This window comes from Drosophila tropicalis, unplaced genomic scaffold (assembly GCF_018151085.1).
Source record: "Drosophila tropicalis isolate 14030-0801.00 unplaced genomic scaffold, ASM1815108v1 contig_158, whole genome shotgun sequence".
NCBI classification, from domain to species: Eukaryota; Metazoa; Arthropoda; class Insecta; order Diptera; family Drosophilidae; genus Drosophila; species Drosophila tropicalis.
Genome location: NW_027172602.1, coordinates 944,842 through 966,884, shown reverse-complemented (window position 1 = coordinate 966,884; position 22,043 = coordinate 944,842). Strand labels below are relative to the sequence as shown.

Below are 22,043 nucleotides of genomic sequence, written 5' to 3'. Positions count from 1 at the left end.
CGCCTCGACTCTCAAATGCAACAACAACCACAAGGCCGATTTCGCCCGAGCCGTATAAAAAATTGAGTATTTGCCGCAAAAAAATTGATGCCAACGTCGAACAAATGAGTCGAACAATTAATGCCAACGGCGAACCGATGAGGCCAACTCCAACATTCGCTGTGAAGAGCAAAAAAAATCGCCGCCAATTCGCCTCAGCGGAAAAATCGATATTTTTGCCCTATGTATCGGAAATCACAATTTTATCGATATACTCCCCATGTCGGCGGCAAATTTAAAAAGCTAAAGCAATTCTTCGACTTTTTAAAGTTGCTATTAAAATTAAAACTTGCACCAAATATCCTAGGGAGATCATAGGGGAAAAAAAAACAACAAAAACCATCTGTCTTCCTCCATCATTCTAATTTCATTTTTGCGTTCAGCTCAGTAAAACACTTAAAATCTACAAAAAAATTTCTTACATTGATTGAACAAATAATTTTGATAAATAATAATTCAAAAATGAATGAGGACAAAAAAATGTAGTTGTAATTGCAGCAATTCTCTTTTTGTTGTTGTTTTGTCTTTCTTCTTTTTTTGTTTACACCAAAAAGAAAAGGAAAACATATTGAGGAAAACGTTAGTTTCTTTTTTTTTGTCTCTTTCATTTTGAAGGCTCTACAGATATTTCTATATGTAAAAAAGTTTTGTATACAAATCCTCTAAAGGCAATATATGTATAAACCATTGCAGTGGATATCATCTAAATATATATATGTGTACTTATATATGCCATAGATTCCTGATTCATAAATCTAATATAATAAAAATTAACTTTTAAGCTTATTTCTAAATTAGATAAAATTTCTCGAATTATATTTTACAATTTTTGGGGAATTTACAATCAAATACCTTTACATAATCTTACATAAGATTAATTGTAAAGTTGTTTTGCAGATTTATATTAACGTTTATATTATGGAGTTTTAAAATCGGACTTGAAAAGTCGAAGCACTGCAAAGGTGTATAAACTTCGGAGAGCCGAAGTTAATTTTCTGGCATGATTTTTTTCTCTTCTGTTTTTCTTTTTGTTATTATTATTATAATATTAATCTAAACGTTTCGGTTTTTTGAACGGTTTTGTTTGTTTGCTTTAAACGTCATACAATACACAAGAAAAGTTGTATGTACATCATGTGGCTTGGATAGATAGGATAAAAGAAGGAAGAAGGCAGGCGATAAAAAAATGTTTATAAGAAGGCAAAGACAGACTGTATAAATCGAAGAAAAAACATGGGTAAAATCTTTAAAAAAGATAGAAAAGACTATAAGTAGTAGGGAACAGCAGAGGAGTGAAAAGGAGCGAGAGGGCGGCGCGACAGGCATTTTTGAATTACCAAAACAAAATTAATCAATCAACCAAAGAGAAACCACTGATTAAACTTAATTCATTGAGTCCGCGCCGTTATCACGATATTAATTTGCGGATAAACCTCTGGCTTGGCATCTGATGTGATTAACTGCACCATGCGTTGCTGTAGCTCATCCTGACTGGCCTCAGTTCCAGGCGGTATCATCCAAATGGCATCTACGCACACACAAGAAGAGAATAGAGAGTGGAATATATATTTAAATATTTGTATATAGATTGGATTTAACTCGGATTTAAATGACCAAACGATTACGACGTTTGATCCTAACTGAAACTATGCTTCAAACTACTCCAATTGATTTTCGAAAGAGAATTGAAATCAAAATGCACCCACTTCTTGGTGAAAAGGTAGGGAGATGGTTTGGATCGGATGCCATGTCTCATTGTTAATAGACAAGGCTTGAAGGTAGTTCAATGATTGTTCTTTTCGGTTATTTTTACCACATTAGATGCTTAATGGTGGTGGTGATGATGATGAAGGTGGTGGTAATATGCTTACCGCCAAAGTACCCTCCATTTGGTGTACACAATCGCCACATAATTGGCGGTTGTGTTGGCATTAGATCAGCCAATATATCACAAGTTTCGCCTGGCCTCAATGATGGCACATTAATCCTTTGCGTTTGGATCGGTGATGTTAGATAGCAGCCATTTGGCCAACGTTCCTGGCCATCGTTTCGCAATTGAAATGCCTGCTGCTGAGGATTCACATGCTGTCCCTGGACAATTTTCATTGATGGCAATGATTGGAGACTACAAAAATCCAAATAGCAACCGACGGCAGTTTGTAAACTCCTGGAATTAAATAAATATAGATGTACATACATCAACTCGAATGTTCGAATATGCATTAAAACTTTGCATTATGACGAAATTATTACTAACCAATTGCTCATTTCAAGATAAAATCGTGCCGATTCACGATTCATTTGATTGTTCATGAGATTTTGAAATTGACTGATTAAATCTTCATGATCTGTGGTGCCCATGCAGCTAAATTGTTGCAATAGCAATGAATCGATATCGTAATCATTTGTGGGTAAACCACCAAAATGAACACCCTTTTGTTGCAGTTGTTGTTGTTGTAGTTGTTGTTGCTGCTGCTGCTGGAGGTTGTTGCTACTGCTACTGCCGCTATTAATGTGGGTGGCGCTGGTGGTGGTAGTGGTGGACATAATGATGGCTGGCGTCGTACCTAAACCAGGCGGTGCTGGCAATGGTATTGCTATGTTATTTGTATCCATCATAGGATTTGTGGTTGTTGTTGTATTTGTGGTTAAACCGAATAGGGGCTCGCATTGCATTTGTTGTTGTTGTTGTTGTTGCTGCTGCAGCTGCAGCTCTTGGTTGCTATCTCCTCCTGGTTGCGGCTGCGATTGTGACTCGTAATTCTCCTCCACATCCATGCTGTTGCTGGGCTGGCCGTGTGTGTGTTTCCTTGAAATTTCCTTATGCCTATTATTCTTTATTTTTTTCTAGTTTTCGGTTTTTACACTTTTTTTTCTTGTTTTCCTTTTTGTTTTATTCTTTTTTTTTAACGTTCGTTCCTCTCTGTGTTTGTGTTAGTGAGTGCGAGCGTGTAACGAGAGAGACAGAGATGGATAGTGGTAAGAGAAAGAGAATGATATTTATAATTTGAATTGTTGCTATATATGGGAGCAACCCAATGTCAAGTTGCTCAGCACTTTTTGCGACTTTATGTTCTTGATTGACGTTGTTGTACAATGGTTTTGTTGTAAATACATGAAATGGAAATGCGTTTTACACTTTGTTGTTGTTTCAAAACAGTTTAATACACACACACACACACACACACACGCCGCGCACACACACATTCACACTTAACGTACGCACACAAACACACGCACACACACTCCCTTTCACACACACACATTCAAAGATGCAAGACTTTTTTTCTGTCCTCAAAGGGTTGCCAGATCAAGTATTATCGACTATTGTGTAAACAACTTTATATATCGATTATTCGATTACTATTTTTTATATGTTTTTTTTGTTCCCTCACCTTGCGCAAAAATGTAACTAATGTAATTTGATTTTATAACTACACAGGGTGCCAAATTCGTACGTTATATTCATTAATTATAATAATTGTAGAAATGCCTATCGGTGATATCGATTGTTACATTTTAATGTCTGCTTCTGAAAACTGGTCACACCCACGCAGCACGATGTCGCTGGTTTTATTTAATTGGGAAATATGCATTTAAATCCTGAACGCGCGGAATATTACCAAAAGCGTTTAAGCCAACTTTTGCAGAATGCCACACAACATATACGTAGCTATCACAACGATTTGACCACCTTAAAAGGTCCTCAACTGATTGAGCAGACGCAAAATTTGTGGGAACTAAGTCAACGGTATCGGTGTGTGGCCAGGTAAAAACTCCCAAAGTTACTTAACTTAGATAATAACTTTATTATCTATCGTAATTAATATTTGGTTCCCCACTTAGATCAAATGCTTCTGCCAGCCTTGCTTTGCTTTCAGCTTGTCAGGATGTTTTTACAGCCATCTATGAAACAATGTAAGTTGTTGTTGCATAGCGTTGTTGTTAGTAAATAATATACATTCAAAATTTCTAGTTTCCAACTAAATGAAGATCTAATTGAGTTGGCCAAAGATGTGAAAGAATTTCAACTGGAATGTCTCTCCCTGCAGGCAGAACAGGATGATGAATGCAGTCAACTGGTCGACTGGAACACTTGGCTGAAAAAGACATTAATTGTCTTCCAGACGCAGGCAAAGTATTTGGAGTTAAGTACGCGTTCCATGCTGCCAAAACGTATAGAAAATTCCATTGTGGAGCAGTTTAGAAAAGATTTACAATTACCAGAAAATTATGTAGCCTCCATTTATCTTGGTTTGGCTAAAGCGGAATTAAAACCCGGAATGCTTCTCCCGACTAGATGATAGTTGATAATCAGCAGATGTTTTAACGCCTACAAATAAGTGTATGTTATAGATATGAACACCGGGCACTGATTCATCATTGTTCTCTCAAAGGCTTCTTACCATATCACACCGTGAATACTTGCTTTATAACGAACAAAATAATATTAAGTGATTTCAATTGGCAAACAGAAAAATAAACTGTCATTAAAATCCATAATTAAATATATATTTTTAGATTTTATTTATCAAAATGTATCCTCCTAATGCAGAGCTTTAGTCAACCGGCTCTTAAGCATATTTATGTTATAAGGTTAATACTTTGGGATTGGAATCAATTTCAATTGTAGTCTGTGATCTGTCGCACATTGATTTTCCCTTCTAAATGTGATGTTAAGTCGGTCGAAAACAAAAACCGAAACTGTTCCAAACTTAGTTTCGAAAAGTGAATCGATTCAGAAACAAAAACGAGCCTGATGGAGTTTCTGCTTGTTTAAGGCACAAGATTGACAAATTGACCTATTTTTAATGGCAAGGAGCAACGAAATTTATCTATTTACGTTAAAAACAATTCAGATATAGTTTTCAAATTGTTTTAAAAAACGCTGGAAAATAATAGCCAAACAGAATTCAATCCTTTGCCAAATTTTTTGCATATTCGTTGACGAATTAAACGATGATAGGGAGACGATCATGCAGGTGGGCCATAGCTCATCTCATTGGCTTCAAAAACGTCAAATTACTAACGCACGGACGAAAGTCATTATCTTAAAGATTCCAAGCTTAATTTCACACCGATTTAAAACATTTTTAGCCATTTTCCATAGCCATTACATCACTCAGAACACAAACAGTAACAAAAAAAAAAAGAAACTGAATAATCGTTTCATTTAGCACATTATTGAAATTTATTTAAACGCACAACTTTTAAAATTTATCAAAATTTTATTATGCGTTTTCTGTGGTGAATCTGAAGATGATTTCTGTTGTTTATAAGATTTGCTGACAGTCGCACTGACATTGTTGTTGTTGTGGTTTCCTTAAGTTGTTGTTATTGTTGTTGTAGTTATACCAAAGCCCGCCCTCGTGTGGGCAACAATGCGAATTAGAAATTTCTGCAATTAAATAAAAGGCAATTGTTTAATGAAATTGTTACAAACTGAATTCGTAAGATATTGAAACTAACCTTCTAAATAAACTCCAAGTAATGTGCTCTCTCCCCATATCCATCAGAAATTATTAGCGCAACCTTCTAGCTTCACGTTCAGATTCCAGCAGGGTGAGAATATCTCCCTCACGGACGGGTCCCTTCACGTTGCGGATGATTTGACGGTTCTGTTCGCCAAGGAATTCCACTTTCACTTGTGTACACTGGCCCTGGGAGCCGGTACGGCCAAGAACCTTCATAACACGAGCCCAAACAACTGGTTTATCCATATTAGAATTGTACTTTTCTATGTGAAAATTCACGTGCCAAAGTGCGCTCTGTACGACAGCCGCAAGAAAAAAGGAAGTTGATGCGTTATCGAAATAAATACATGAAGTTGGCTGCGGTTCAGGGTTGAATGCGATACACCTATCGATATAGCTCACTATCGATAACAAAATAATGGACTGCTGTCAACACTGTCAAGCATGACAGTTGCCATATTAACAAACACTGGCGATTGATAGCAGAAAAAGAGTTGTCATAGTTAATAGACAATTCTAAATTACGTTTAATTGTGAAAATGATTGATTTCTCATAAAAAAGACTTGTCTGAAAGATTTTTGAAATTTGATCACAAGCATTTTGTATTTAACAATAATGTTGTAATTGCATTATCTTCGAATGTATTCGTTCCTATCAACTTAAAGACACCCGAATCTGGTAACCCTAGACGTGGCACCACGTCGACGGCAAAGTCGTGCGGCTTCGTGCCTTCGGCCTTACGTTTACCTTGTCAGCTCTCTCGCTCTCTCTTGCTCAACGTCCGAGAGTGTCATCATTTAAACAGTTTCACTCGACGTCAACGGTTTGGCTAACTGTGTGATCGGCTTTTTTTTGGTTTTGTTTTTGCTATAGGAATTTCTCCTTACACTTTTTCTGTATTATAAGTGAGAACGGGAAAAACATTGAATTAAATATGAAAAATTTAATGTTTCTTATGCTTATGGTGCTGCCCATAGTGCTGACAACATTCATTGCACGTAAGTAAAGGACGTAATATGAAATCTGATGGAAAAAGGGCCGGCCTACGTGGCATACACGTCGATTTGACGTTTCAGTGCGAGTGTATTAGTGTGTGCGAGAGTGCATTGGCTGTCGTGTGTGTGTGAGGGAGAAAGGGAAATCAAATCATGACTTTGATTTCCCAAGGAGAACCCTAAAACTAACATAAACTATATAGACCAGACTTTCTACACCCACAAATTTGTATAGGAAAAGTTTATATATGTTTAAATTCGAATAATTTGATTTCACTTGGAAAATAGCAGACAAGATGATGTGAAAAGATTTTCTCCGCGAGAGCAATAAGTTATTTGATCTAAGTAAATATTTTCGTATAAGTGAAGTTAATCTATTGCTTTTTATGTTAGAATTGGGATGCATGGGAAAAGTTACCCAAAATTGTTGAGTTGGCATTATAACATATAACATATCTGCTTCTCTGTCTCTTTCACTCTCTATTTAGCCAACAAATATGGAGCTTTCGCCGCTGAAGCCGTCGAAGATGACCTCGTCGATGTGGACAGTGAAGAGGGAGCTGTGACTGGCGAAGATGCTGATACCGATGATGATGCTGATACGGGCAATTCGAATAGCTCTCCCAATGCCGATACATATTTACTCTTCACGAAACCCCTCTATACCGCTGGACAGCAATTCGATTTGCCTGGTGGTAAACCAGTTGAATTCCTCATCGGTTTCACCAACAAGGGCGCCGAGGAGTTTGTAATCGAAACTGTTGAGGCCTCGTTCCGTTATCCCATGGACTTTAACTACTTCATTCAGAATTTCTCCGCTGTATCGTACAACCGTGAGGTGAAGCCTGGTTTCGAGTCAACCGTATCGTATACTTTTGTGCCATCGGATCAGTTTGCTGGACGTCCATTTGGCTTGAATATCGCTTTGGCCTATCGTGATGCCAATGGCATCCAATACAATGAGGCTGTATTCAATGAGACTGTCTTGATCTCTGAAGTCGATGAGGGTCTCGATGGTGAGACATTCTTCCTGTATGTGCTGCTGACTGGCATTGTGGTCCTACTATTGGTCATCGGTCAGCAATATCTTTTGGGAAGCTCTGGCAAGCGTAAGCGTGCTGCTGCCAAGAAGGTCATCGAAACTGGCACAGCCAATGACTCGACCATCGATTACGATTGGGTGCCACAGGAGACGCTGCGAGCACTGCGTAAGTTACTATTCCAAATCTAATTCCATTTGTACATATATCTATTCTTCTACATTTCATTCTATTATTCCATACTCATTAACTCTTTTTTATATATTTACAGAGAAATCGCCACCAAAATCCAAGACGCCAAAGACTTCTCCCAAGCCCAAGACTAGCCCCAAAGCCGCTAGCCAACAAAGTCCCAGACAACGCAAGGTGAAGCGATCGGCGGGTGATGATTAAACTAGCCAAGAGACTGCTGTTACCCTACCACAAACTCACACACACACACACACAAATACCACCACCCACAACAAACAAACAAAAAAAAAAAACACTATTCCATGCAACATTATGAAGAATCATCCCCTCCACCTCCACTTCTCCCATAATGCTGCAGAGAAAGAGAGATCGAAAAAAACGCTGTTTTTTTTTTTAAATTTATTAGTAGTACCTACTATATCTAATTTGTATTTTTTTTTCCCCTATAACGAGATTGTTAGTGTTTAGCGCAGAAAATTTCAAACGAAAAAAAATATTTAGCAAATTTGTTTCCATCCTCTGCAGAGATACTCTAACAAGAAAGAAAACAAAACTACAAAAAAAAGGAATCGCCAATCTTAGTTGAAGGAGAGCAAAATGTTGATTTCAAATAACTTCCAATTTTTGTATAATAAATTGTTTAAAATTTAAGAATACTATTATAAATGTTTTTATTTTAAATATGTATCTTGTTTAAGTCGATATTCGAGAGTTTTCTTTCTTTTTTTTTTTTTTTTAGTTTTTATTTTCATGTGTGTTTATTTACTCTTCTACAAACGATATCGACAATTCGTATTTGATTCGGAACAAATCATTAGCTAGATACTGCGTGAATAAGCAAAATCAATATAAGGAATTAAAAACAAACATTTTTCATTTAAAACAACAAAAAAATAAAAAATACAAAACTAAAAACAGAAAAAAACAATACAAAATTAAATGTAATCATTGTGCTTATGATTTTAAACTAGAGTGAAATTAGCCTAAAACAATGGAGTATTATCTAGTTTATTGTTTAAACACATCTCAGAGTAATTTCTTTTTAAAAAGTGATTGTTTTTGGCACCTGACATTATTTTTGAAACACTCAAAAAGAACTCAACTGCTGATGGCACAGTGCTGCCATCCGTCATCATCGGTGGCGCCATTTGGTAATTGCTTTGATGGTGGCGCCATCCGGTTGCTCACATTTGTGGCGTTGCCACTTGGGAAAATTTGTCATAACTGTTAATAATCGTTTCCATATATTGTTACTTATTTTTCTTTAGTAAGTTTAAGTTTGCATTCTTTTTTTTTATTTTGGTTTTTTACTTGTGTTTCTCTGTATTGGTTTGTTTTGTCTTCTTGACGTCTAATTTCGCAATGTCTTAAATTGTTTCAGGTTACAATATTGTAAGCAAAGCTTTTGCGGCCATTTTAAACGGCAACACTGTTGCGTCTCTGTAGGCAACAACTTGTTGTCCTGTTGCTCTGTTAAGGATACCAAAAACGAAGAAAAAATATAAAACCAGCAGCAACAGCAGCAGCAGCAGGAAAAGGCATGCCAAAAAAAATTCATTCATTCGTCAACAGACACTCGTGCGGTTCGGTTCAGCCTCAGCTACTCTAGGTGACAGCATCCCCCCAGCAACAGCCAAAGTTAGAGCCAGAGTCAGAGCCAAAGCGGAGCAAACTCAATTTCTCTCGGATTTGAGCCCAAAGAGCGTTTCAGTAGTTCAATTTCGGATTCATTCATGTCCTTCTGGTTTAGTTTTTGAGTAAACGCGCGCAAATTGTTTTGCGATTTTCGAAAAAAGTATAAATTCTAAAAAGAAAAAAAAAAACATCGTTGCTCGAATTTGTTTTTTTTTTTACCGTTCTCAATTTTTGAGTAAGTGCCGTGTGTTTTGAATGGTGTTCGATATATGTATGTATGTATGCATATACATATATATATAGAGAGAGAGAAGAGATATATAAATCACAGTTAATATTTTTTTTGTTCTGTTTGACAAAAGTTATTTAGATAATGTTCTGAATTCGTTAAAAAATCAAATTAAAAAGAAAGTAAAAGAGAAAGTCAACAAGAAAATTAAAACGACAAAATCAACAACAACAAAATCAGCAGAAGCACAGCAACAACAACCACAACGGCATTTAAGCTGTTAACATTCCAGCTAACTGGAGGATTAAGTGGGACGGTTTAATCCACAAAAGAAAATCCAGCAACAACAAAAACCAAAAAAAAAAAAAAACCCCCAAAAAAGGTGAGTGAAAATGTAAATACAAAATTTGACATTGGCTCAATGAGAGTTGTTTGGTAGAGAAGACGGGAGATACCCTGTGACAAGGGGTGAGAAGTAGATGAGCCAGAGTATTTTAGGACTAGAATAAAAAAAACGACAACAACAAAACCTAATACAAAATAAAGCGGGGAAAAAATTTGAAATTTATACAAAAAAAAAAAAAAAATGCCAAACCAGGAAAAACGAGAAATAATTAATTACATGCTGAGCGTGAAACTGTAATTAATTAGAGGTTATTAGGTTGGTGATATCGCAAACGAACTAAAACCCAAAAGAAAGCAACAATAAGGATCTAGACAAAAAATTTGGGTTATAAATGTATTTTAACCAAAATTCATAAGGAATATACATAATTAAAATAAATGAATTTACCTAGCGCTAGTTGGAAATACATTTATACATACATATATTTAAAAGAAAATGTAAGGAAATGGGTAAAGTACTTAGAGTTAAAAGATCGAGTTTATTTAGGAAATAAAGTTTTAAAATACATTCCAATGGCAGTTGTTTTACATAATTCGAAAGAAAAAACAACTCGAATATGTTAATATTTATCATTATCCTAATCGACATTAATATTACCCAAAAAGCAGCATAAAAGTAATCACTGTTAAATCCTAATTCGCATTTAGCAATTATTAATGTCGTTAAGTAAGTTATTGGTTTACAAAAATTAAAGAAAGAAACATTTCCCGATATTTCCTCTAAGATTAAGGATTTTTAGTATAAAGTTTGGACATTGCCTGAAAATTTATAGTAGATAGTTTTTCTCAGTTTAAGTGTGGCTTTAAAGACCCCTAGATCGTGAAGCAATCTAGAACAACTTTCGATATTTTTGCAAACTTTTCAGCGTGCGACACAAAATATCCCAAAAAATGTAAAAATTACCTTAAAAACGTCAAAAATATTTCCATCTGCTAAATTCAAATTGAAAAATCCATAAGTTAGGGGTGTGTATTGGCCTGAAAAGCAAGACAAAAATTGAAAAGCCACAAAAACCTTTCAAAAGAAGCCTAGAATTTATCGTAGTCTTATGAAGAAAAGAGTTTAAATACTCCAACAGTTAAACCCTCACAATTATCAATGTCTAAATATTCCTCTATCTTAAAATACCTGTGATTATATATAATATACATAAGTTAAATGTTATGGATCTTTGCTTTAACAACTTACTTTTGCTTGTGACATGAAGCAGAAGGCGCTCAAAGAGACGCAGAAGTTTTTTGAAGTTAAAGACCCTACCTAGGATTAGAAAATTCTATAGTCACACTTATAACAACAGCTCTTGATCATAATATTGTAAATGAAATTGTTTTCTTTGTTTTAAGAACTGGCTAACCTTTTGCTAAAATATATGGCACAAATTTATGGGCGGCTCCATTTTGTTTACCTCTTTATACAGCCCTCGTTGTCATTTTGGTAATTTTTTCCGAAGGTTTTTGTTTGCTTTCATTTTGGTTTGTGTGTGTGTGCTTTTTTTTCATTGGGGAAGGCGAGCGGGGGTGCTAACAATTTCTAAGTAATTTTACTTAATTGGCTTTCTCCAGATAATAAATCATTTTCTTTGCAATTTGCGGTACATCCAAGCAAAAACCCTTCTGTATGGGCGAGAGTGGTTTCAAACAACCCGTTTCCCACACCCATACCGCCTTCTTAATACCCTTCTCTCAATTCCTCATTACTTACCAAATGGGACCTTAGATGGCCTTAGACGTTAGTTGTTGCTCTTTTACTTTTTATATTATTTTTTTTCCTCGTTTTTGTTTTGTGTGACGTTATCTGTTTTTTGCTAATTAACTTGGCTGCTTGTCGCCACACACCTATACACTTACACATACATACACACACACCAACACACACAATCACACAGAGAAAGAGGAAAATTTCTTTGGATTCGAAAATCTCATTAAAATGTTTGGCAAGCTTTTTGCATCACTTTTATTTTTATTTATTTTTATTTTTTTTTTTTTGCCTTCTTAGGGAATGAATGAATGAAGAACCCTTTCAAAAGCTTAAAGGTGTGGCTTATGTGAGTGGGGAATAAGGAATCCGGGCACTGTGCTGCGAGAAGGGGAGGAGGGGCATAGGATGATGGGGTGTACGGGGCTGGTTTGAGCTTGAGTTTTCGTTCGAATTGATTGTTAGTTGTTACTTAGCCAAATATATAGTCATTTCAGGCAAACAGACAGAACAGAAGAGAGCAACTGAGAGAGAACGAACGAAAGGGTAAGTCAGAAGAAGATGCTCAAGGCGGCTAACTAGGCGTATGTGGAATTTTAATAAAGTTTTCTTCTTTCCTGACTCTCTCTCTCTCTATTGTATCTGTATGTGTGTGTGTTTGTATGTTTGGTTGAGGTTGAATTTATTTACGTTGCGGCTTTCAGTTTACCAAAGTGATTTGCATATTGAAAGTAGAAAGCCATAAATTTCAGCTTCAATTTAAGAACGAAAAGATAAAATTAAAGATGTATGCTTAACTATAATATTCGTGAGATTCTTTCTAGTCTTGTAAAACTAGTCGAAAGCGTAATTATTAATTAATTACCAAAAAAACAACAACAAAAACAAAAATATCTTAAACTTGGGATGCATTGGGATACAAACGAAATAACTCTAAACCTAATGGCGACGATCTCTTTTAGTGGATTTTATAATTTTGGGTGATTCTTTAAAGAAGAATCGACTACCAAATGTCCATTCCTTATTCTTTCTGATACATGAAGAGATTGAATTAACAAACGTTATGAAAAAAAGTACCTAGATCAAATGGAAGATATTTTATAAAGACTTGGAACATGAAAACCTTTAAATTTTTTAACTAACAGGAAATTTACTGGGTACATATTAGAACTTAATATAATTATTATATGTAAAAAATAACAAAAGCCCAAAATAATTTGATTGAATTGAAAACGAACTCAATCCGGACAATTAAAGGGCCAAAAATTTATAGGACTTAAGCAAACTTGGCATATAAGTCTTCTGGTGATTAAGCTGTCAAAAAGATTACTTTATGGACAGTACAAAAAACTTGGCAGGTTGTCTACTTACATATATGTATATCTATTTTAAAACCCATCGACTTATATCACATTTGCACAACTTAAAAACATGTTGAAAATTGTTTAGTTTCTCAAGCTTCGAAATTGTAATTTTTGGGGTTTATTTTGTATTGTTTCATTTAAATAAAATACAGATAATTTAATAGCCGGTTAATTGCAATTCCAATAGAATTCCATTTAATATTAAATCAATGAAATTTGATAAATTATTAGTCCTCATTTGATATTCATAAGGATATCAGAATTTACGCCGTTTGCTGACATCAGTTACATATTTATACATATGTACCTACATACATACATACATACATATGTACAAACAAATAATAATAAAAAAAAATATAAAAAAATGCAGCACATTTTATGTTTTTGTCATTTACTGTTTTCCTTTTGTGCTCGTTACCAGAAATTAATTGAAATATGAAATTATAATTGCATTTCCTTAAATTCCTCCATCCATACATTTCTCATCCCACGTTCCACACACACACACACACATATATATATATATATATACAACTGATGACAACATTTTCCCCAACCTTAAAAATAGCGAAACACTCGAAAGTGAATCCTTTTGTGGCGTACTGTCTATGTATACTCTTTCGACTCGACCCGAAATGTTATTTAATTGCTAAATCTTAATTAGAGAAATGAATAGAATTAGCTACTGATTTCGCTGAACCATATGTATTTACATTGCTTGATATGATAAATAGATTATGCGCTATATAGCACTCGATTTTTCTCTCTTCCCATCCTTAGACAATTTCAAAATAAAAACCAAGTTCATTGCTTTGTTAGGGTATTTTCAAGCAAACAATTACGAATTCAAATTGTATAACAAATTAATTAAGCCAGTAGTAAAAAGGATAACACTCCGAATCCCCTATCGTCCTGGATGATATGGAAATGTGGTCATATTCTTCTGGGTTTTGGTTTTTTTGGTCAACCAAAAAATGTGTCAACTTAAGTACAGTTGGTTTTCTGATGGTACAGCAAGGTAAATTAAAGTTGAGTCGAGCTGAGAATTTCTTTTTCCTTTTTGCTTGGTAACGACAACAAAACTAATGACCATGCGTGATGTGAGTGTGTGTGTCTGTGTGTGTATGTGCGCTGGTGTGTTTGACAGGCACCTGTCACTTGTAATGAGAGAAAGTAAGAAATAAGCAAGTGCTTGCCAATTACCAAATGGCTCGACTTGTATATATCCTAAAGGATTTTAGAGTACATTCATTAGCAACAAATTTGTTGTCCATTTTTAATTAACTATTGCAGGAACTTTCTATGTACTTCAACTTTAAATTGTTCTTAGTGTGAAATGTGAAAACTTTTGCATTTCTTTAAACGACGCAGTTTACTTAAACTTACACAGTATATTAAGTGCTTTGCAATGTTAAATCAGTTAATCAGGTCCCTAGGCAAATAATAAACAAAATAAAAAAAAAAAGACAAAGAATACAAACTACAAACTATATTTAGTTTGTTGGATGTGCAACAATGTTTACACAACAAGTTGTCTTCGTCGATTGAGGGCTAAGTGGGAAAGTGTTTAAAATTTAAAAAAGTAATCAACAAACCGTTAAAGTAAATAACTTATCTATTTAAATGGTGTTGAACAAACATTATACAAGAACTGTGAAAAGATTATAAGGAGTTTGACATACAATTTATAAGAAATTCACCAGCACTTGTAATGCCTTATGATAATATAGTTAAAAGGAGTATTCAACTTTGAGACAACAAACAAATTCAAAAATATGTTCGAAATAAATCATTGATATTGATTATTAAATTTAAAATCTATTATAGAGTACCTAAAGTATATACATATGTATATAAAAGCATTATTATTAAAAACAAGTGGAAAATTTGGCATGAAGATAAAAAAGATACTCATTTACATAAGTTAAACTTGGGACAGAAGTCGATAAAATGTGTTGATAACGAAAGTATTTTTGGATAGAGATTTGTATATGTATACATTTTACACATATACATACATATGTATGTGGGCATATCCATTGATACCCTATATAAAAGCAACAAAAACAAGTGAAATATCATGTTTCGCAACAATAACTTTCATACAGACATAAACGAAACAAAAGCATACAAATATACAATGCGTTGCCTGCACAATTTGAAAGCTGAAAAGAATTCACCTACACAGGCACACACCCATCCAGAGATAGAGAAAGAGAGAGAGAGAGACAGTAAGATAGAGAAAGACAGAAAATAAGCGAGAAAGATAAAAATATGCTCCTGTTGTTTGTCGCCTTGTTTTTGTTTTGTTCCTCTTCTGCCATAAAGACTAAGGAAAGGGGAGCAAGGATAAAAAAAAAACACTCACTTTTTTTTTGATGCCCTGTATTCACATGATAAAAAGGGTATATTTAAGGTGTGTGTTTTTTTTTTGCTCAGAAAATGCATTTTCAACTCCATTAAGTACAGCTGAAGTTTGCGAGAAGCTCCATGAAATTTTCTACAATTTCGAATAAATTTAAAACGCTTTACTTAAATTTATTAAATAACTAGAAGAGTTAACATAGGAAAACAAAAAGAATTCGAATATGCTGTGGATTAAATAAACCCCAAAGCACACAATTTTTAGGAATTTCAGGGATTTTTAGGATTGGTATTTGTATTAAAGGATATGTGGGCTAGTTTTTCGCTTAATCATTTCAAAAAGGTTGCAATATCTGTCTTCAAACTTATACTGATCATGTGCATCTATTTTCCACTGCTTAATTACACCTTTGAGGAAGCGTCCTGGATGAATTAAGGTATTCTAAGAGTTAAGGATAGCAAGTGATACTACAAGGACACGTCATTCTAACCATAAATAAGAAACATTTAACTGCTATGGTGGCATTAATTTGTTTATTTTTTTTTGGTACGGGGTATCTAAAAGAGAGCACTGCATCATGATTACGACATTTTTCTTCTTTTTTTTGTTTGTTTGTTTGTTGAAATAAATGTTTACGGACACTTTTCACGATTTTTTTTGTTCTTTTGCTTACTCACCGCGTACACTTGATGCAGATGAGCTACTAGTACTATATAAATTCTCGCGTAACATTACACAACAACCAAGTGACAGAGACAGGGAGGGAGAGTGAGAGAGAGAGGGAGGGAGAGAGAGTAAGAGACCTATACTCTTGGCTTACACACCGGCTGACTCACCTGCTGGCTCACACATACGTATGTATGCGTCTTTGGCTTTTTCTGTAAGCGACTTAAGCGAAAATTTTCCCGTTTTGAGTGCCTTTAGATCCCAGATGTATGTATGTATGTATGTATATAACTCCTACACAAACAGTGTATGTGTGTGTGTGCATAAAAAGATAGTTTATAGTTTTATTTACTTATTCATGCCACTTCATTTGCATCTCGTTAAGTAGAATTATGTTAGGTCATTCAATTTACAAAATAGTCTTTACATTGACTTATGTTACCCTGTGTACACATACATACATATGTGCATGTATGTATGTACATATGTATGCAATCTCGGCGAAAAAGTCTAACCTTAATGGGAAATGTGTTATAAAAGGTTTAGGGCTTGTGTTCTCTCTACTCTCTAATTACATACACATAAGAGACCATCGTTGACACATTAATCGTTCACTTTTTCACACATACATACGCTCTTATTGTTGTTGTTGTTTTTGTTTTTAAATTAAAACCATAAAATTTAATAGACATTTCAAGGAACTTCTTGTTATTCCAATTTAAATGGCATCTTTATTGCAATTTAACTGAGATCTTTTTCGGTTAGCGGTTTCTCAATAAAATTGATTTAATTTTGTTATCAACTCTGGTAAGTTATTCGCGAGAAATATTTAAGTGTTACATTAAGTAATTTACTTAATTCAAACGAAATGATTTCTAGTAGATTATGATAGCTCGTTAGGCCTACAAATGGTCTCCGATTTTCCGATTGGGATACATTGAATGCCGAGATTTTACGATACTAAGATCTAGGACAATAATAGTTTTTAAGTCCAACATTTTGATAAGATAAATCGTTCTCAAGTTTCCTTTTGCTTGCCCAGATATGCGATTAAGTTCAAATTGAAGATCTAGGTGAGTGTAATATTTGCTTTGAATGGTATCCTTAACTTCAGGCACTCATTTTTTGTGTGGATGTTTTAACATCTTAGCACATAATGTATAGAATTCAGTCCTTTACATGCATAGTATTTTATAGTGGCAATCCGCCGATGTGCTTAATGGTTTAACCTCTTCCACCACCCACCTTTCTATCCATATTCTGCATTTTCATTATTTTGTCAGTTTTATTTTACTTTTTTTTTTCCTTAATTTTTTTGAAGGGAGGTTGTCTTGGGTGAATATCTCAAAGTGAATTTTTGAAAGCGACTTTGCATATTTAATGACCTGTAGAGCAGCAACATTACTTAAACACATTTTCTCTCTTATTCACTTGCCATCTCTATCTTGCTTTTTGCGTAACTTTCTGTCCCTCTCCCATTCTCGCTCTATCTCTGTTTTACCCACTGCCTATATATACATATAAATAGATGTATTTAAATATTTAGAAATAAAAAAAAAAAAAAGTGCTGGACAGCTGAAAAAGCTAGCACATAAAATGGCAAACAAGTGCTTTCTCTTTCATATTCCCCCTCTCTCTAGCTTTCTTTCAATGCCTTTTTAATTCCATCTCGTTCTTTGGCCACTTAAAAAGAGCGGGCGAGAAAAGCTAACCGAAGAAAAAAAATTTTACAAGCAGCATCCATCCACTTGTTAAAGTGGCCGCGATTATAGAACAGGGAATCAGGCAGAAGGGACAACAGCAGTTCGTTCGGGATGGAAAGGAATCAAATGATTTAAATAGGGCAAACTGCACACAAGTGCTGTGCATTTTTACACCACTTGGTCGACTCTCATCATTTAATTCGACAATTAACCTTGGCCAACGATGTGGGCCATATTATTGAACTAAACTTAAAGAAATTCGTTATATGAAATGGAAATGACAATTCTATATTGTCAGCATTTTAGTTTCTAGGCACAGGATATAAACATAAATTGAACTTTTTTGACTAGAAAATTATATTTTTCCTCTCTCTATCTCACTCTCTTTAATGATTAGAAGTTTCCGCTCATACATTTCCTCTGTGTGTGTCGCCTGTGTGTTGAGGAAATGTCTTTTTCATAAAATGTCATAGATTAAATGAAATGTGGGGAAATCATCAGTCAACAAGATATCATCAATCTGAGCAAAAGCATCGGCTTGTGTATATTATTATTATCTACTTTTAGGCAATTTTATCACAGAACTTGACTTTAAGTAACTACAAGAAAGAATGATGAATTAGTGTAGTGAACGAATAACCAAGGCCAAGAGTAAGGTTTCTAAGGTTTCAGAAATATGTTGATTGAAACTTGCTTAAAACAAAGTTAATTTCCACTTAAACGACATTAGATGGACGTAGAGAATACATTTCTCTACATTTAGTTTTCAGTTAGTTTATTTAGTTTAATTACAACTGTTAAATTTAGTCCTGCATCTAAATAATTAGATAAAATTATATTGCCTGCTTTTTACATTTCGCAAACTTCACTCGCACAACTTGAAGCAGGCAAAAAACCCTCCACAAGTAAAACTAACTAACAACATAAAGTCTCATATATTTCAATTGGATAAACAAAAAAGGTAAGTGAATGGTTATAGAGTACGTTTTATACCCTTGCCAAATAGAGGCATACTAATTTTAGTTAGAGCACCTGCAGTTATAAAGATGTATATTTGTTGGTGGTCACTTGCGATTCCCAATTGGTTCTAGCACTCATTTTATATTCTCAACTGGTTCTATCATTCATTTGTATTTCCCAAACTTCTAAGATCTTTGCTGTTGAAAATAAACAGTTTACTAATTATAAGTGATAAATTTTCTGCATTTAAATGTATTGAAAGAGTTCAATTAAAGCCATTTATCTATTTATATTATGTGGCAATTTTCAAGTGTATAGAAACTATGGTTTAACCTATTTATTTGGTATACTGCAGTATCCTGGCACGCTTTATTTACCGCAGTATGTATCTGTGTTTGTGTCTGTGTGAGTGTGTGTGTGTGAGTGTGTGTGTGTGTGTGTCTAACAGTCTGTGTACGCGTTAGTCCCTTTTTAATTACACTCAACCAATTTTGGAGTGCCTCTGTTAAAAGATGAAATTGGTGGTATGGCTGGATGGTAGAGGCAAGTGCGGGTTTGATGCTCGGATAGCTCGGTTGGTTGGCCAAATATTTTACGCTTGAGCAACAACAATAACTACATACAGTAACAGCAACACCAAAACCAACGATGCCCGCACACACACACACACACACACACAGACACACATTGCACAAACACACGTAAATAAGTGCGGGAAAATTGTGCCATGAATTAGACGATATACTACCGCAGAGTACACTGAGAGACAATGTTTGTAAGTATGTAAACCATAAAAATACATTGTATAAACAAGTATGCATATTAAGGCTATAACAGACAATGGACTTGGTTTTAAGCATAGATCTGCATTTTTTTAGTGTGTTTCTTAATTATTATTGCACATTTTTCAAAAGATAAGTCGATCAACACAAATTAATAGAGAACAGAAGAAAAACTTCACACAGTAAAGAATAATCTTCTACAGAAAAAGAGAAAGGCTTTCTGTTAGTGTGCAAAAAGATCGTCAAGTAATAAAGGCCACAGTGTTTGGCCTTAAATGGAAAAAAAACGCGACTCGGCCCAGCTAACTTTTTCCACATTTTTGTCCTTCAACAATTGTTGTTGTTGTTGTTGCTGTAGTCATGATTGTTGCGTTTCTTTTTGCTTTGGTATTCTGCCGTTCAAAAAAAAAAAAAAAAATAACCAGTATGGGAAAGAAGGCAAAATGGATACACATACAAACATACATATACATATATACATATGTGTATGTATATAGCGATTTAGGTTGCTCCTGCATGCAATTGATTTTTATTTATCCAATACATTTCCGATAATCAGATTATTAACTTTTTGCGTACGTGCAAAATACGTAAAGTCCTCCGACCGCACAATGTTAAAACGGAAACGTATGAGTGAACATATCTACATGCAGACTGTAAGTTTGGTTATACAATAGTTTAAATTGGTTTACATTTCCCCGGCACTACAACCGTATTCCTCCGTATTGCCCTTCTCTCGTACCCTCCTCATGGTGTGGGGCACGTGTAACCTGCTACCACAATCAAGGCTCTGCAAATATCAACTTGCAACTTGTTTGCGTAAAACTTTCATTGAACATTGCATACTTATGGGAGATGTAGAGTGGGGAGAATGATGGGAGAAAGCAGCACTGCGTTGATTGGCTTTCTCTTTGTGATTCTCCCAAGAGAGTGGGAGAACAAGAGGCAGCGAAAGAGAGAGAGAGAGAGAGCGAGAAAGAGAAAGAGTGATAGTGAAAGAGAATGGGTGTGCGAACTAAAGTTATGTCATGGAATCGAAATCGAAATCACAAGTGCTTTAGTTAGGCCTACATTGCGTATACTTGCTGGCAACTTGGGAGTGTGGGATGAATTTCAAATTGCAGTGCATCTTTGTATGTGTGTGTGTGTGTGTGTGTGTGTGAGTAGGGACCGTTCCACCAGCATTCCCTTATTACAATGAGTGCGCCTCTCTGGTGTATTCTTTGATTTTTTTCTCTCTATTTCTTCAACATTTCCTATTAGCTTGGAATTTTTGATTATTTATGACAACAAAGTTAATTTACTTTTGCATTTCCATCAACCAAGGCAAAATTCAAAATTTTTGTATTTGAAGTGTATACAAATTTGATTTATTACAGGAGAAGTGGTACACGTACACACATGTTGGCATCTATTTGCATGCATTCCCATTTTCTCCTACGCCCTAAACAAATAAGGCTTTAACATTGCCCACTGCTTCATTTTCCAGCCCTTCATTCTACAAAAAGCAAACAAAATTCGTAGTCATGTAACAATATTTTCATTGTATGACAAAAATGCCGGGGAAACAGTCCAACAATTTTCAAATGTGCATCGTGAACGGTTTGGGGGGCTGGCTGCAAGAGGATGCAATACAAACAGATTCTAACCACATTTCCACTCCCACTCAAAACAAAAACACAAAAGAAATAAGAGATCAATTCAATTTTCATTTAAAATGCATTTATGCAAAACAATTGCATTTGTTCTTTCCGAATAGAATCCCCAAAAAAATATGTTGCACCAATAGAATGAACAAATGAAATTTAAGTGAATTGATTTGTACATATTTTTTGGACAACCTCTTTTATACCCCATAGTAGTTAAATTCCAAGACATTTTTGGACATTTCGCTTAAGACTAATCTAAGCATATCAATTGGCATTCGTTAAAGGTACCTTCAAGTCGATAATAAAAAGTTTTTATTCTTTTCGTTATTTTTTTGTTTCCTCCAATTTTGGTTTTTGTTATTTTTGCCAACGTTTGCACATTTTATGCCTGCAAAAGCGAAATAATACAAAGATCTATCCTAAGAGAATATGTATCCTATGGCTACTGATGATGATGATTATGATGCCGCAGCCGCCGCTCCTGCCAAGTGAGCAGCGCTAGCAATAAGAGAGTTGCCAAATGCCTGAAGGTTAAACGAACACAGATATATACATACAATAACTTTGTGTGTGTGTGTGTGAGTGAGTGGGAGTGTGTGTGTGTTTGTGTGAGTAAGCGTGGAGCATGTGTAGGACTAAAGCCATAAAGCGCCAAATGCCCCCAAGATTTTTGGTCAGCATGTGGAATGACATCCATTTTGGGGCGCAAAGACTTAACCCCATTTTGAATAAAAGAACAAACCAAAATGAATTTAGACATATTTCATTTCTGAATTTCTGATAATAATGTATTCATATACATATGTACTTGTAAGGGCTTCCTTAAAAGGGTAATTCAAATGGAT

At 34.8% G+C, this 22,043-nt stretch overlaps 5 protein-coding genes across 8 annotated transcripts in view; 3 read left to right on the top strand and 2 right to left on the bottom strand.

Moving 5' to 3' along the window:
• Positions 1 to 387: 387 nt before the first annotated feature.
• On the bottom strand, positions 388 to 3,230 carry LOC137586365 (PAN2-PAN3 deadenylation complex subunit pan3). Its single transcript, XM_068302382.1, has 3 exons — positions 2,297 to 3,230; positions 1,911 to 2,206; positions 388 to 1,567 (listed from the first exon to the last, which is right to left on the bottom strand). Exons 1-3 carry the CDS (start codon positions 2,815 to 2,817, stop codon positions 1,428 to 1,430), a joined length of 957 nt encoding a protein of 318 aa, XP_068158483.1. The 5' UTR covers positions 2,818 to 3,230; the 3' UTR covers positions 388 to 1,427.
• Positions 3,231 to 3,552: 322 nt separating this feature from the next.
• On the top strand, positions 3,553 to 4,553 carry LOC137586374 (uncharacterized). Its single transcript, XM_068302391.1, has 3 exons — positions 3,553 to 3,808; positions 3,886 to 3,957; positions 4,016 to 4,553. Exons 1-3 carry the CDS (start codon positions 3,630 to 3,632, stop codon positions 4,341 to 4,343), a joined length of 579 nt encoding a protein of 192 aa, XP_068158492.1. The 5' UTR covers positions 3,553 to 3,629; the 3' UTR covers positions 4,344 to 4,553.
• A 653-nt stretch (positions 4,554 to 5,206) lies between these two features.
• Positions 5,207 to 5,840, bottom strand: RpS28b (Ribosomal protein S28b). The gene is made up of 2 exons (XM_068302395.1): positions 5,509 to 5,840; positions 5,207 to 5,437 (listed from the first exon to the last, which is right to left on the bottom strand). Exon 1 carries the CDS (start codon positions 5,757 to 5,759, stop codon positions 5,562 to 5,564), a length of 198 nt encoding a protein of 65 aa, XP_068158496.1. The 5' UTR covers positions 5,760 to 5,840; the 3' UTR covers positions 5,207 to 5,437; positions 5,509 to 5,561.
• A 461-nt stretch (positions 5,841 to 6,301) lies between these two features.
• Positions 6,302 to 8,397, top strand: l(1)G0320 (signal sequence receptor subunit 1 l(1)G0320). Its single transcript, XM_068303280.1, has 3 exons — positions 6,302 to 6,512; positions 6,998 to 7,717; positions 7,821 to 8,397. Exons 1-3 carry the CDS (start codon positions 6,449 to 6,451, stop codon positions 7,940 to 7,942), a joined length of 906 nt encoding a protein of 301 aa, XP_068159381.1. The 5' UTR covers positions 6,302 to 6,448; the 3' UTR covers positions 7,943 to 8,397.
• Positions 8,398 to 9,256: 859 nt separating this feature from the next.
• The window catches only part of LOC137587234 (uncharacterized), a 51,984-nt gene continuing 39,197 nt past the window's right edge, over positions 9,257 to 22,043 (top strand). For 2 of the 4 annotated variants that reach the window (XM_068303561.1, XM_068303564.1), the window contains exons 1-2: positions 9,257 to 9,611; positions 9,739 to 9,987. The gene's annotated coding sequence lies outside the window, so the exon portion shown is untranslated. Of the gene's footprint in view, positions 9,612 to 9,683; positions 9,988 to 22,043 lie in introns of those variants that run through there. The other 2 variants (XM_068303563.1, XM_068303562.1) reach the window with 2 other exon arrangements.